The 15,916-nt window shown below is 36.8% G+C and overlaps 1 protein-coding gene across 9 annotated transcripts in view; it reads right to left on the bottom strand.

Annotated features, from left to right (window-relative positions):
• The window catches only part of ANKS1B (ankyrin repeat and sterile alpha motif domain containing 1B), a 755,486-nt gene extending 739,571 nt beyond the window's left edge, over window positions 1-15,915 (bottom strand). For 8 of the 9 annotated variants that reach the window (XM_012720251.1, XM_012720253.1, XM_012720254.1 and 5 more), the window contains exon 1: window positions 15,444-15,627. In XM_012720251.1, coding sequence (XP_012575705.1) covers window positions 15,444-15,577 — 134 coding nt within the window. In that variant the 5' untranslated portion in view covers window positions 15,578-15,627. Of the gene's footprint in view, window positions 1-15,443 lie in introns of all 9 variants that reach the window. The other variant, XM_004675770.2, reaches the window with a different exon arrangement.
• Window position 15,916: the final 1 nt, after the last annotated feature.

The following is a 15,916-nucleotide window of genomic DNA, read 5'->3' as shown; positions in this document are numbered from 1 at the left end:
AACAATAGCCATTTTTATAAAACCTTTGCAGATTTACCATATTTTAAAATACATTTGGTTAATTTCCTGACATGTTTTTGTGACATCTGAAAAACCTTACTGGGAATATCATATAACGAGAAAGTTCTACTAGCTGAAATCTTTATCTCTATCAAATTCTGCAAACTCAACTTCCTCAGTGAATGACAGGTACTCTCAGTACTTTCATAACACTTTTTTTTTTTTGCATTATCATCACCTTACTGAAATTCTTGAAAATGTTCTTCAATGACAATCATGATGAAGACTTTTAGCAATGCAGTGCAAAAAATAAACATTTTCTGTCTTTCAGTAAGTCTGGAGACCTACTACATATCCAAAACAATTAAGTTGAAAGATAACATCATAAAATGTTGAACAGTCTATCAAATGATCATCATCTCTGCTCTAAATGAAAGGAAAAGCAGCGTCCCAGGGATCTGCCACACAGCAGTAACTGCGGTCAAAATCTCCATGTTACCTAGAATTCTTAATTGCCCTTCGCCTGATTTTCTTCCAACATAAGACTATATGTATTGTTGACTTGCAGAGATATAATAAAAATATTATCATCACCATAGGTTAAAAGAATTGCTACTTTCCTCTTCCACATTCTCTTTTCCTTTCTTTTCCTTTTCTTAATTCCTCATTTCCCTTTTCCTCCAATAATCCAGTCCCTAAATCCACTAGTAGGGCAGACTACACAGGGAAGAGGGAAGCTACAGTGGACTACATAAGTGACAAAGCCAAAGTCTGGGGAGAAGGATGTCCATATTAAAAGAAGCTGAGTGTGCCATATACCCGAGACATTTTGTGGGGGTGGAGTGGGGAATGGGATCAAAAACGGGGTGGGGGTGTGGGGAGGGAAGTGCACGGGATTATGGTGATGGCACACAGGTGACTTGGTGATGGGAAACCCATGGGGATTACAATTGAGATGGAAAAAAATGTACAAAATGATGTAAAAATAAACCGTTATAAAATTAAAAAAAAAAAGCTGAGTGTAGAGTGTCAGTGCTTAAGCAAGTTAGAGCAGGCATCCTCAGAGAGGGCTGCATGACGCAGAGAGACCCACGTCCAAGAAGAGTGAATAGTAGGTCCAAGTAGAGTGATAGAGGGGAACACCCTGATGGGAGGTGTCAGTCTAAAGACTGAATAGGGCATCCACATATAGGGTAACCCTGAGCAAGGGGGTACACCACAAGTAGAAAAACTGGTATCCCTCTTTAAACACCAGCTGACATAGGGAGTTAGGGTCTGAAAAGGAGGAGGGGACTACAGAGGAGAACAACCCAACAGATGGCAGAGCCTGAGTGGAATAAGGACATGGACATGGGAGAGAGGAGGATGGTTCTAGAGAGGGGCGTTTATCAAGTAAGCATATGCACAACACAAGTTTTTCACTATTAGAGAAATAAGTTGCAAATATAAGATGGAGACACAGCACTGAACCCTGCCTCTGGAGTTGGACAGGTAATGGAGTTATCACTGTGAAAAATACATTAGTTTTCAAGACATTTAGATAAAGAGTGTCAATATTTCTACGTGCAAATATATTTATTTCACTTCTGAGTTGAAAAGCCCAAAAAGAGGTGGCACTGAAAAAGCCATGAGTACAACTAGACCCAAATCTTGACGTCAAAGTACCATTTTCTAATAAAAGGAACCATGACTTCTTGGAGAAATGGCTGAGCTGCAACAGAGAAAGAAATTCCCAAAAGATAAAGCAGCCATTCCAAAGAACATGTACTGGCTATGTCTGGAACAATTTAAAGCATCCAAATTAAAAATAACATCAACACATTATAATCTATGTGATAAAATAGCAGCCCCTGATAAGCAAATTCTTACCAAAGTCGATAAAAGAAAGGATGAGGAATGGGATACTTGGATCATTTAAATGTACCTCGCCACAAAATAATTATTACAAGAGAAAAAGAGTAATGTCCAGAAGTTTGACAGACACAATGCCAAGTGATTTAAATGAACATTATCAGCAAGTAGACAAGACAGTACCACTTGCACCTACTAGGAATCATGGGCCAGAACACAACATGCCTCTGTGATACTCCTGTCAAAGATTCACAAACTGAATCTAATCATCAGAAACAGCAGGTAAACCCAAAGTTAAGGACATTTTATCAAATGATTGATCTACAGTCTTCAAAATTATACAGGGAAGATTGAGGAATTCATCGTCACACTGAAGACGACTAAGGAGATACGACAACTAAAGGTCACAGGTAGTTTTGAATTGGCTCCCAATAAAGAACAAACTGGCAAAGCTGGAATGGGGTCTCATAACTGTAATGCAGCAACATTAACTTCTTGCTTTTGGTAGTTGTATTGTAGTTATGTAAAGAAATATCCTTTTTAATAACTGTGAATTTAAGTACTCTGGGGTAATTGGACAACAGGCAAATGATTCACACACAAAAATAAGCATATTAAAGAATTACTTTACCCTGACTTATAGTCAAATTTAGATTAAATGATCATATCTAATGAAAACCAGGAGCCAATTTCTGACACTGGGCTGATTAAAAGAAAAAGTGGAACTCAGGAGTTATTTTACCCTAGTATCCGTAGCTACTGCTACATAGATAACTATTATCTCTCATGTGCAATTTGAGAAGGGCCTGAGAGTACATTTTATCCTCCAAAGCACTGTCACTATGCTGAGCACACTGTACATGCCTCAAAATATTTGCTAATTAATAATGCTTTAAAAAGAAAGATAAAGAAAATATTAATGACAGGCTCATTAGAATCCATTAACCTCATAGCATAGCACATATGACCAGCAGAACACGAACTGTTCAGCTCTGCTTTGTCAGGAATGTAGAAGAAACAAAGCTAAGTCAGTGTTGACCAGTAACAGTCCTAAAAGTAAGCAGAAAAAGTAATCACTACCACTGGAATTAAGGAAAGTGGAACAAATTTATTATCCCAGTGGCCTGTCTTGGTGCCTGTACCATTAAAGATTTAGTTTAACACAAAAACCTTTAGGTAGCTAAAGAAGTTACTTATTAAAATGCAAATATAAAAAAAATGCAAATATCCCAGAGTTCCCATTCAAATAAATATGCTCATGAAAATGATACAATTATCCCTTGAACCTTCATTAATGTTTTAGCAATAATATAACACCCATTTTGGGTCCCTCCCATGTAGCAGGCACTTTGCTACTTTACATAAGTCATCTCTAATCCTTACAACCCTACAGAATAGATATTGTTATTCCCAATTTATAAGAAAAGAAGACTGAAGTCAAAAGTCTTTGAATAATTTGGTGCTAGTGTGAAATGTCCTTCCAATAGCAGAGTTTTCATTCAAGCTCATGACTGATGTTTTCCATTACATTTTACAGCCTCTTTCTACTAGACCATCTATTGGCAATGGAAACCTATGGAGATCTATGGCATGAAGAACAGAGATGGTGCAGGATAAATCTAAATGAGAGTTCTGAGTTTCAGGTAAAAGCAGTCAAAGAATGCCTTAGAGCCGAGAAAGGGATAAAACAGCAAAGGAAGAGGAAGACAGATCTAAAGAGAAACTGTTTGGTCTCCTGGTTTCTTTACAGAGCTAGATTTGTTGAGATCCGTCAGTTAACAATAAGGTCAGACAAGATTTGTTGAGATCCTTCAGTTAAAACATGCCAGATTTGTTGAGATCCTTCAGTTAACAATAAGGTCAGACAAAACCTGTGTGTGCAGACTTATTGGGTTTGAAGAGACAAATCATAAGATTCATTAAATGAAGTCTATCATGAACAACTGTTATTTTCCTCTTCTGCATGAGAGAGACAAAATGGGAGATATAAGCTGCACCCATCTGGAGACATGGGATGGGCAAGTTATAAAACTGCCTTGGACGATAACAGAAATCAGATATCAAGTACCCAAGAAATTTTTAGTAATGCCAAAGTTACATGCAGTCTTAAAGCAAAAATAATGACTGAACATCGCTGGTTAACTTCTTTTAACACTGAATTCAGCTTATTGCTCATGCGGTATCAAGAAGCAAATGTAAAGCAAAATGCTGTTTATAATAAGAATGAACACAAACAAAAATATTGAAAACTGTGAAGGAATTGAAATGTCACTATATAATTTTGTAAGAAATGTACTTTCTATTTACAAATTTAAAACATACTGGCATTTACTGGCATGTTTTAACCCAGGATACACAGGACTCCAAAGGAACACATAAACATTATGGACACATTAAAAAGATATCTGGGGTTGGAAAGACCTAACTTTGAATCTTGGCTCTGTCACTCACTCTAAGTTTAGACAAGCTATTCAAATCTGCTCTCTAGCCCCATATATAAATATGGGGTTAATAATAAATGCCTTTCAGGATAGTTGTGAAGACTGAATATGAAGCCATTAGCATTATATTTGGGACACTAGTAATGATTTCACTTCTAGAAATGTTAAGAATATAATTTACAGGAAAAGTGTCTTGATGTGTAGGCAATTTTTATCCTGACATTACTTATAATAAGTTAAAATCATCCAAGTATATAGAATCAAGACAATGCTGATTTAATAGTATGTGCTTCCGATCAGAGGTTCTCAAACTTCAGTGTACGTAAAGGTTCCTTATGGAAGCTCAAAATGCACATTATATTCCTAAACCTCAAACATACAAATTCTGACCTGTTAAGTCCAGAAAATGCAAAGGTTGAACAAACAACTGCAGGTGATTTTGATGGGGGAGACCTGTCAGAACTCTAAATAAATGGGTTGTATGATCTCATTAAAATTTAAGTATGATTATGCCATATTTTGCAATACAATTTTAAAAGTTTATGAGATACTATTAAATGAGAGATCAAATGCACTATGGTAGAAGACTTTTTGTGTCTTGGTTATGAGTGTGGTGTGATATGTTTTATATAACTTCTAGAAACACAATCATTCTATTATCATAAGTGAATACCTAACATGAAAAACTGAAAATAAAAAAAGGTTATTGCCTCTCTACAGCCTTCAGGACACAGTTCAAACTCCTTAGAGTTCACACAAATTTTTCCATTTCTAGATGAACTTCTTAAACATACGCTCTATGAAAATCTTTATAATACCCAAAAGTATATCCTACATTTTCATATACTATTACTGCATATACTCACTGCTTCTTCTGCCAAAAAGCAACTTCCCCCAAATTGTCAGGCTAGAAAACTCCTACTCATCTGAAAGATGCAAGAATCACCCCTTCTCTGAAGTTCCCCATTCTCCCAGCTACACTTAAGGGCACCTCCTTCTTCAAGCACTCCTGTAACATTGTTTAGTACTTCTATTACAGCACTACAGCTTTACACACTTTCAATGCTTCCTTCACATTTTTTTTTTTACAAATATGGGGTGGAAGGCAGGTAGAGAGGATCTCATTTAATTTTAGAATCCATGAGGTACTGAACATACACTTGTTGCCATAATGAGTGATCATTCCTTGCTATCAATGTTCTTTGATGTCAGTCCCCTATAAAATCCTGATTCACTTGTTTAGTATGGATAGCAGTTCGTTTGTTGATACATAACTTTTAACTTAAATATATCCTAATACATAGAAGACAATGTACCTGTGGAGGGTGGGGGGAACTCATGAGAAATAGTTTAGCCATTGTCCATAATGCTTCATCTTCAAAGTTTCTGTCCACCTTCATGTGAAAGCCCATCCTTGTCACTAACCAAAGCAAGCTGGCAGGAAGCAACTCTGTCCTGGACTACCCTGCTGGAGTTTAACAGGCCAAAGAACGCCTCTGCATAATTCCCGCTGGTCCTTCTAAACACAGGCACACTAATTCCCAAGCCTCCACACTAGCAGTAAAATAGTTACAACAGGAACAATTCTGTAAGTAAATATACCAGACATTTCTAGTATACTCAAAATACAAGATCCTTTATTTAGCATATTTACATGATATCTAAACATTTCAAATGCAGATTTGTAACTAGAGCGAATAAACGGCAACTTAAAATGACTAGAGGCTAATGGAAGGACGCTAATTGGGATCCAGGCATCAGAACTTCAAATGCCGCCTCCCCATGTAGTGAAACATAAGAATAAAAAATAAATCTAGACACACATCAGCTTGTAATATGACATCTTTGTAAATAATAAGAAAATGTACCTAAAAGAATCTGATTCTCAATCCCATGAATTTCAAATCTTATTAGACAGTAAAGCTCTAATCTAATACAATTATATTCCATTCGCGACCTGTGGTTATATAACCATTTTCCAAATTTAAGGAAATAACTTCTGGAAATCACAAATGATATACTATATGCCGTAAGATTGGTATGGGATATACTATATCCAACAAAAGCTTAGAGACTAAATAAACAGCAAAAAGAAACAGTTTTTCAGAAACAACCCTACAATATCCCATATCTCATGTCTCTAATCAAAATACTTTTCCCCTTTGATAGCATCAACAGTGTAAGTTGAAAGACAAATGATCAGCTTTATCCAACCTCCTTGGAAAACCTGGCAAAAAACAATGCCAGCAGTTCTTTGGCAAGAAAACCAAAGTTGGGTGGGGGAGGGGAGGTGTTAGCCTAAAATTATGTTTCCCCTTTAAAATACTAAGAGCTTCCTCTTCCTAAAAGCCTTTACCAATCAATCACACTTGATAATGAATTGTCAGTCCCCACAAATAGTTGCTGATGGTAATATAAAGTTCAGAAAAACACAATGACATTGAGGCCACAAGATTGAAGGAAAAATTAACATTGAAGCAAGCAGAAAAGTAGAAATGATAACATCAAACATTGTAAACCCCTCAATTTCAAAGATCCAGTATCTGTTCTGCTTATTCCACTTCTCATAAGGCTATTCCAGTTCTACTCCTCATATGTGCTTCCCCCAAGGAGAAGGATAATTGGCACTAAAACCAGGACCAGGGCAAACTTTTGGTGATTAGAATAGATAAAAGTCTTTCTTTCTAGAAAAAGAAGTTTGAGTAAGAAGGGTTAAAGTGAATGTAGTATGTGGAACAGAAACATCAAGTAGGTTAAGAACCATGGATGGCTTTCTGTCCACATCTATCAGTCAAGATTTGATCCAATTCCTTCAAAAAGTGGAGACAAGTCTAGGCCAACTATTTCAGCTCATCTCAGCTAGAAGTAATTAAGTACTTTAAATAAAGTTGCTCCCACAACACAATAGAAACCAAATAGCGATAGCATAACTGAATCCAAGTTCCATTTTCCAGACTCATGAAGATATGCTGCTAAATGAGAAAGCATTATCTACAGGAAATAGATTCAGATAAACACTCTTTGGAGATGCAGAAGAAACTGAGGAAAAAATTATCCTTTGATCAGACATCACAAAATTTCAATCCTCATCAAAATAAAATGGTTACCAGAGTGGACTGGGAGGAAGAGGGGAAAGGAGGTAACAGGGAAGATGACAGGGCACTGGCATGGAAGTGTTGGTGAAGAGTGAGCGAAGTATGTGTGCATCTGGACGTGTGAAGCTATACTCCCAAAATTGTATAATTATGTACATGATTGGTAAATCAACAAAATTTAAAAGAAATTTCAAACCTCACCCTAACTTAACACAAATACAAAATTCACTTGATCTCCTACTAATGCAAAAGAAATAAAACTACTTCTAGGAGAGTTCCTAGATCTGCACTAAGAGAATTGACTGGGTCTTCAACTGGCATTGTGTCTCTGCCTGACATATGGTTTACATGACCATACCATGAGAAAAAATCAGAACATAGATGAGTCTACTGTGTAAAGCTTCTGCTTTTTTCCCCTAAATGTAAAATATTCCTTCATATCAACATATGATGACTAACCAAAACTCATATTATTTTAATTAACTAAAACTATGCTGCAATATGTTCAAAATGGAAACCAAAGATACACTAAAATGTGTTAAATGTTAAATGCTTTCTGGTTCTTCAGTTTGAAATTAGTCTTTTCTAATTCTCTATTGGAGGTACATTGTTTCCATTTCTAATTAAATAGTTGGGAATAATGTCATATAACAGGTTCCTTGAAAAATTTTCCCAATGTTATTTCAAATGCATAATTAAGTAAGTTATTGCAGGATGCAAATGAATTAACCAAATCGCTGAAGTCACACTGTTGAATATTCTACGTTTCTCATGCATGTCAGAGACCTATCTACTCTAAAGTCAACTGTAAAAATATCACTGAGACACTCTAAAATGGACAATTTAAGAATGGACAAGTTGATGAACAGACCAATTACAAGCAATGAAACTGTAACATTAACCAAACATCTCCCAAAAATCAAAAATCCAGAACAGGTGGTTTCACTAGTGAGTTCTAACAAATCTTAAATGACTAATACCTATTCTCAAACTTTTCAAAAAAAAAATGAGAAAGAGGGAATACTTACAAACATATTTAATGAGTACGAGTACCAGAATTACCCAGAGACCAACACCACACAAAAAGAAAACTACATCACTTGTAGGAGGAACATAAGGAAGCCAAACAAGGATAAGGGAAAAAAAGACAAAACTAGCAAACTATAAATTGGAGGCATCAATACGAAAGGGAGAGGAAGAGGATTCAAAACGGGGGAGGGAAGACCTGAAACCATAAAATACATAGAAGAAACAAAGAGATAATATACTTCATGACATAAGCTTCATATGGGTCAGATGTCTCTGTGGATTCATTCTCCAACAGCAAGAGAAACAAAAGAGAATATAACCAATTGGAATTACTCAAACTAAAAAGGCTTCTATGCAGGGATAGAAATTATCACTAAAACAAAACAAAGCACCAAAAAACACCCTGGGAGAAAATATTTATATAGCATACACCTGCCAAGAGGCAGATATCCAAAATCTACAAGTAATTCATTAAGAACACAACAAATTTTCTACACAAAAGTGAATAGAAAGCTAAATAATGGCTTCTCCAAGTAAGACACACAGATAGCCAACTGAAACATGAAAAGTGTTCATCATCACTAAATGCAGGGAAGTACAAATCAAAACCACAATGAGATACCATCTCACTCCTGTGTCAATGGCCCATATAAAAAGACCAATGAATGCTGGCAAGGATATGGAGAAAAAGGAATCCTCATACACTGTTGGTGGGAATGTAGGCTGACCCCTGCCCCTATGGAAAACAGTACGGAGATTTCTCTGTATATTAAAAAATAGATCTACCATATGATCCAGCAATTCCACTCCTAGATACTGATCCCAAAAAACACTAATTTGAAGGGATGTATGAGTTTCTTTGCAGCACATGTTTACATGCTATGGAAACAAACTAAGTGCCAATGATAGATAAGTACATTAGGAAGAAGTGGTGGATATACATAGTGGAATACTACTCTGCTATAAAAAAGATAAACTCCTGCCTTTTACAACACAGATAGAAATAAAGGAGATAGACAAATACCTGATGATTGTTACTTATATGCAAAATATAGAGAAACAAAACAAAGGGTCAGATAAAAGCAACCCTAGGAATATGACTTTAGAATTGAGACTAGTAGAGGGAAAGAGGGGAAGAACTAGATGGGAAGGGGGCACAATGGTCTGTGGCTGAAGACTTTTGGAGTCTTGGTTGTAAGGGTAATGTAATAAAGACTGTGATGCGATGCCATTAAATCAAATAAAGTTTTGTAAACCAATTTAAACTCAATAAAAAAGTATTTTAATACATTATTTCTTTTATACAACAAATAAAAAAGAAAAAGAACTGGTTTAAGGAATAAGGGATTTTTTTTTTAATAGTTTGAGTAAAAGTCAGAGGATAGTTGCCATGATTCCCTGCCGCACATCAGCTTCACAGTTTTGAAGAGGCATCTCAAAACCCTGCTTAACAGAGAAGGAGGTCAATACCGAAATTCCCTCTCCTCTCTCTCCTCACTCCCCATCATGCAGCTGACACACTGTTCACTCTGGCAGACACAGCTCCCTGAACATAATGGTGCAATCACTGCTTCAAACATCATTACTATTTAAAATAGATAACCCACTTGTAACTTGACTATTTTTATAGATATAACATTTTCATGCAGTTTAACTGCCCTGTTTATGATTTATTCCATTTAACCAATGCATTTTCCTTGAAGTATCTTACATCAGCGTACCAGTAACTGGTCCCAGATCTGCATGGGTAGTTATGAAAATGACAATATTTCTAAGTTGCTTCCTTGCCTTATGCCCATCACCAAAAACTTCACAAACAGAATCCTGAGTCTGAAAAATTCATAAGAACTTTAGTCCTTATGTCTTTGGTGACAGAAGATTATTTTTCCCCACCTTCTTATTGATTTGCTTTTTCACAAGAGTACTTTAAGAACTATATTCTTTGTATTCAATGAGAATTTACCAAGTTTACTTTATAAGTACTGGATTATGTAAGGCACTGAAAAAATTAACTAAATTTCAGGCATTAAATAATTCATAATCTAGACTTCCTGAAAAGGAAACAATTTAAATGGGAATTACTTTTGTTTGGATTAAAATAAAGACTCTAAAATGTTTTACTAGCTGATTCATTAGTGATATGTTAAAGAAAACAAAATCTCATATAATTTAATATAAGGAAGACAAAGAGAGATGCAACCAATTTGAGAAGTTTGAGGAGCTCTGGGAAGCTCAGATTTCTTTAAGTATGAAAGAAGATGGTAGGGATATAAATGCAAACAAGGGAGAGCAGTGCCTACTTGTCCAGGGAAATATGCTAATGTCACTTTCAGCTAAATTTTTAAAAAAAGGAAAAGAGTGAGAGTACAGTTATTGTAGTAAAATAAAAACTGTGGATGTTTTTAGGACACAATGACTATCTAAGAATGCCCAAAAGTCTGATTCTCCCCTATTTGTATTTTGCTTCTATCTTCTCTAGGATGATTCATTTTCAAACCAGATAAGAGAGAAAAATAATGTTCAGACATGAGAGAAACTCCAAATAGCCAGAGATCACAGGTCACTTAACTGCAAATGAGTGCAGGTGTCCAGACTCAAATGAATGAGATGCAAGAAGACTGGAGAAATATGCGTCCATACTAAGCATCATCAACAGTTCACAGAAACAAGCAGGATTTGGGTGGAATTTATGGACTTACTACTAAAAGGTTAAATCAAAGGAAAGTGATAAATGGAACATAGTGTTAATTTAGAAAGGTAGTGGTGAAGTATTTCCTAATACTCTCTTGGGTGTACTGCAGAAAAATAGTTAATAGCTCTAGTAACTGGTTTCAAGATTGGTAAAAAATATCATACATGAAGATTACTATGTTTAAATTTATACAAATCTGAAGAGAAGGCCTTTCGGAATCTATCATGGTCTATTCCAGTTTTAGAAAACTTGCTTATTAAATCTACAGGTGATGCAGGGGAGCGAAATTAACTCCATAGTCAAAAGGACCTAGATAGGTTACATAGGCAAAAACAAGAAAAGATAAAAAGTAATAGGAATAATTAAGTTCAAACAATACTTTTACATGTGTACATAGGGGAGCTATGAATTATCAGTTCACCAAAATGAAATAAACAAAAAATGTAAATTTTAATTGACCATATGCTCATTTTTAGCCAAAGCCAATAAATAGCTCAGAAAATCTTGACCCCTGCTAGCTTAGGTCTTAGATCAACAACAGAAAGGAAAGAATTTCTCCATAGCATGTTTTAAATAGCTTCTATTTTATTTTCAAAGTAAAATTCATCCACTATTGCATCATTCAAAATGGGTACTATTTACATTTTAGTGTTTACCACTTCATATTTCTTAATGCACATTTGAGATGTTCACAGTTTTCTTTAAAAAGGATCTAAAGCTCTTCTGTAGATTGTTGTTTTTGTTTTTGTTTTCTCATTTTAACAGTTCACTAATCCCAGTATATATTATTCTAGTCAAACAACAGTCAGTATATTTTATTAGTTTCTGGTTACCATATTATTAAGTGAATCAGTACAAAATTTAAGCAGATGACTACGCTACTTTAACTTAACCCATATGCCAAACTAGTAGCACCAACTGCTAGAAAGTACAGGGAAGTGGAATTCAGCTCAGTAAAAGGAGATTTTTTTTTTTTAATAATTAGAGCTGTCAAAAAATGAAATGGATCTAGTCACTCGAGGTTTTAAGAAGGACTGGAATAATTAGTAATGGATCTTGGAGCTATTTCTCTAGATGAGAAACTGAATTAAAAGGCCTCTTTCCATATAAAAATTCTGTAATTCTAATGGAAAAGTTACAACAGAAATTTACTTCCAAAACAAAATGAAGCAAATGCTTAGGATTTAAGGCTTATAAAGAATCAAGATACCTCCCTGGTGGCACAGCAGTTTGGAGCACTGCACTGCAAAGCTAAGCCAAGCTGTGGCCACTTCAGGGTGAGTTGGATCCCCTGCCCAGAGGTGACCCACATGGTGCAGCAGACCTCTCCTGAGCCACCCGCTGCTCCCCTCAGCAGTGCGCTTCATCGATCTGCCTATTTGCTCCCCACTCTAGTGAATACTCTCACTGCCCCTGCACCTCTGGCCTGTACCCCAGTTCTGTTTGCATAAATAAAATTGTTAAAAATAACAATACTAGTGGGGAACACCAATGTGCTAAGTGCTTTATATTCCCTTCCTTATATTTTATTTGATCCTATGACAACCCTATATGATAAGTGCTATCACTGTGTCCCCTTAATAGAAGAGGGCAGTGAAATGTAGTGAGGTTTTTACATTTGCTCAAGATCAATCTCCTTTTGAAAACTGCAGTTATCACCCAAACATACCTGATTGCCCATCACATAGCTATTCCTTACTTAACAGGTAATATGTAATCAAAGTCACCTTCAGAAAAGTTCTTAGCCAGATTCCCCCAAAGGGCAGTTTTGAAACTTTATTTTTAAAGGAAAAAAGAAACACAAATTTTAAGGATTTTTAAATATAACTCACAGCAAAAAAAAAATCTAGCTTAGACTAAGTATGCTGTTCAGCTTAAACTTCTATAAATAAGAGATTAAATGAGTAAGAGTTAAAACATGATAAAGCAAATTTGTATCACAGGACTTCAAATGCTTATCATTCTTAATTATGTAACTTTGGGGAAATTTTTAATATTTCTCCCTTTAGTCCATGTGTGAACTGAGGATCAGCCCTCAGGCTGATAGAAGAGCCGAGTGAGATGACAGACATTCGCGTTCAGCACAGGATCTGACACTATTATTACACAACACAAGTCACAAAGTAGGGCAGGAGAGTACCAAGCCTATTCCACAATTCATTCCAAAATATTTAAAAAGTTCAAAGTGCCCTTATGTTTGAAGAGGCAGGGGCCACATTTTCCATTATTTTGTAAATAAATTTCTGATGATAATCACTTGTGAAATAGAGACAATTGTGCCTTCTTAGGAAATTTCATTTTTGCAAAGGGTCAACTTCTTAGAGACACTGTTTCAGTTGTTTATTAACTGTGAGAAAGATATATCAAAGTTGACTGGTTTTGACTGACTTCAAACGATGTTAAAGAACATGGCTTTTTAGTTTCATTGTTTTCTGTGAATTCTTGTTGTAGAGTTTCTACTTCTACCTCCAACAAAACCAGCAAAAGAGACAACCTCTCATTCAAAAAGTGCACTGTGGATCAAATTTTGATATTTTGATATTTTATTTGAAATTTGCTAACATTAAGTAGCAAACTTAAACTTGACATCTAGTCTCTTTTAAAATTGCACCCTGAGAAAGTACTTAAAAGATGTTTACCTTTAAGTTGACCTGTAGGGTCTTTTTAAAATACCATTTATCTCAATGAACTTAACTGAAATTCTCAAAAAATTCTTCAACACTTTTGCAAAGAAATTGTTTTTAGAAGTCTCTTCAGCACTAGTGGGGAACAGCACTGGTGGGGGCTTCCAGTCAGAATCATTTTTATTACTGATATATTAGTATTTACTTTACATGCACCTTAAAACTGTAGCCAGGTAAACTGCTCTTATATAAATTATATGTGACTAAAGTCAACTAGTAAAGCTACATTCTGTAATATAATCTGAAACCAGAGTTGTGAAAGTGAATTATTTAACAAGGGAGTAAACACAAGAGTCATCATTTCTAAGACCTATTGAAAAAAAGAAAAGTCCCATAAATATTCATTGTTCTGAAGTGAACTGTCATTCCAATAAAATGTCATTGTCAACATACATGCACAGATGGTCACATATGGAGCTTTTTAAAATCCCATTAACTGTTTTTCAACTAAGTTCATTTCACTATATAGTATCTCAGGAGATAGTTTTCATTTTTCCTATTAGCCAGTACTGTCTGACCGTGCAGCATGAGAATTTGTTTAAATAACACAATGTTATCATCCAAAAGTTTATAGTAAGTAACTGTCCAGAGTGGCATTAAATAGTTTTCTAAAACCAAGAAAATCAACTGCACTTTAAAATTTTGTCACAAGTACACTTGGGTTCTTTTAAATGATGCTTTAGGGTGAAGATATGAATGATGATTGATGCCTCCCAACATCCAGGATAACTGAACAGAAACAATTTTAGAAACTAAATTTCCTTAAGTTTCTTCTAGTGAATATTCTTCAGACTTCCTTCCTCCTGGTCGATTTCATTTGTTCATCAATGCAACCTTTAAGTTAACAGCTTTTCAAATATGCAAATCGGCCCTGCTATTTCTAAAGTACTGCCTGCTGAATAAAGACCTTGATCTTTTTTTTTTTTTTTAGTGTTATCTTAGAGTCTCCAAGCAGTATTAACCTCACCTGCAACACCTTCACATTAAAAGGCCTCCACCCCATTGCATACACACTGTCCCAATGCTGAGCTGGCATCCCTCATCTTGAGATTTAATGGCCAAGTTTCACTCAGCTACGTCCAGGTAAATGGAAGTACTGCTGGGGCTGGCTGCCTAACTGGACGCATCAAGTTTTACACACACCCTGTACTGATGACATCTCACCACAAGGTTCACTTTCTTCATTTTGTGGGATCCTAATCCACAGCACTGCAAATGCCTTCTGCAAGAAAAGGTAGCAGCAACCCAAGGCTATGGTTTTTGCAGGGTAATTGCATGCACGCAATAGCTTCTCTGCCAATTTTTACTTAAATAGATAAAAACGGCTGGGTTGGAGGCTGCAAGTATATACTAAACATTGATGGAAAGCGGGTTAGAACGTCGATTTTTCTCCCAGCAACATGTACAAGTTCTGCACCACAGCTCAGAGAAAAGTAGCTACTGACGCATTGATGGAAGGCTATTTTAAAATTACTCAAAGACTCTAAGGCATCAGCCTGACTGGGAGCCTCATGCCTCCTCTCCATCCAGTCTGTTTTCCTACCTAATTTAAGAATGAATAGCGGGCAACCAGCAGGTGCAATAACCATGAGGACGTACCCACCACCATGCACAACGAGGTAGGCAATCCCGAAACTGCTGCCGCGCTTACCTTAGCAGGTTAGACAGGGGCAGGGGTCCAGATCCACCGCCCAGGATCCCTCCTTTCCTGCCAGACAGGAGTTTCTCCACCAGAGCCACATTTCCCGTGCGAGCAGCTTCCAGCAGCTCCTGGTCCTTCCCCATAGTCTCTCACCGACTCCCTCACAGAGTCCGCTCCCACTCCGGGTCCTCCTCCCCGCCCACCCCCACTACCCCAAATCCTGGGCCCTCCCCGCCCCACCCTAAAATATCGCCAGGGCTTCTGCACGCTGGGAGCCCCGCAGCCCCGCGCCGAGAGCACCGCTCTCCTTTCAGGGGCGCAGCTTTTACAATAGGGCTCGCACCATGTCTTGGAAGAGGGGCTGGCCAAGCTGGGAGGCGCGACGCGCCCCCACAGACACTCCCCTGGATTCCCGAGGCCTCGTCCCCGCGGGTGGGGCGTGGGGGGGGCCGGGGTGCTTTTGAGGAGCGGGAGGAGAATGC

Source organism: Condylura cristata, unplaced genomic scaffold (assembly GCF_000260355.1).
Source record: "Condylura cristata isolate star-nosed mole 26May11 unplaced genomic scaffold, ConCri1.0 scaffold00004, whole genome shotgun sequence".
Classification (NCBI taxonomy): domain Eukaryota; kingdom Metazoa; phylum Chordata; class Mammalia; order Eulipotyphla; family Talpidae; genus Condylura; species Condylura cristata.
This window is presented reverse-complemented; position numbering and strand designations above follow the sequence as displayed.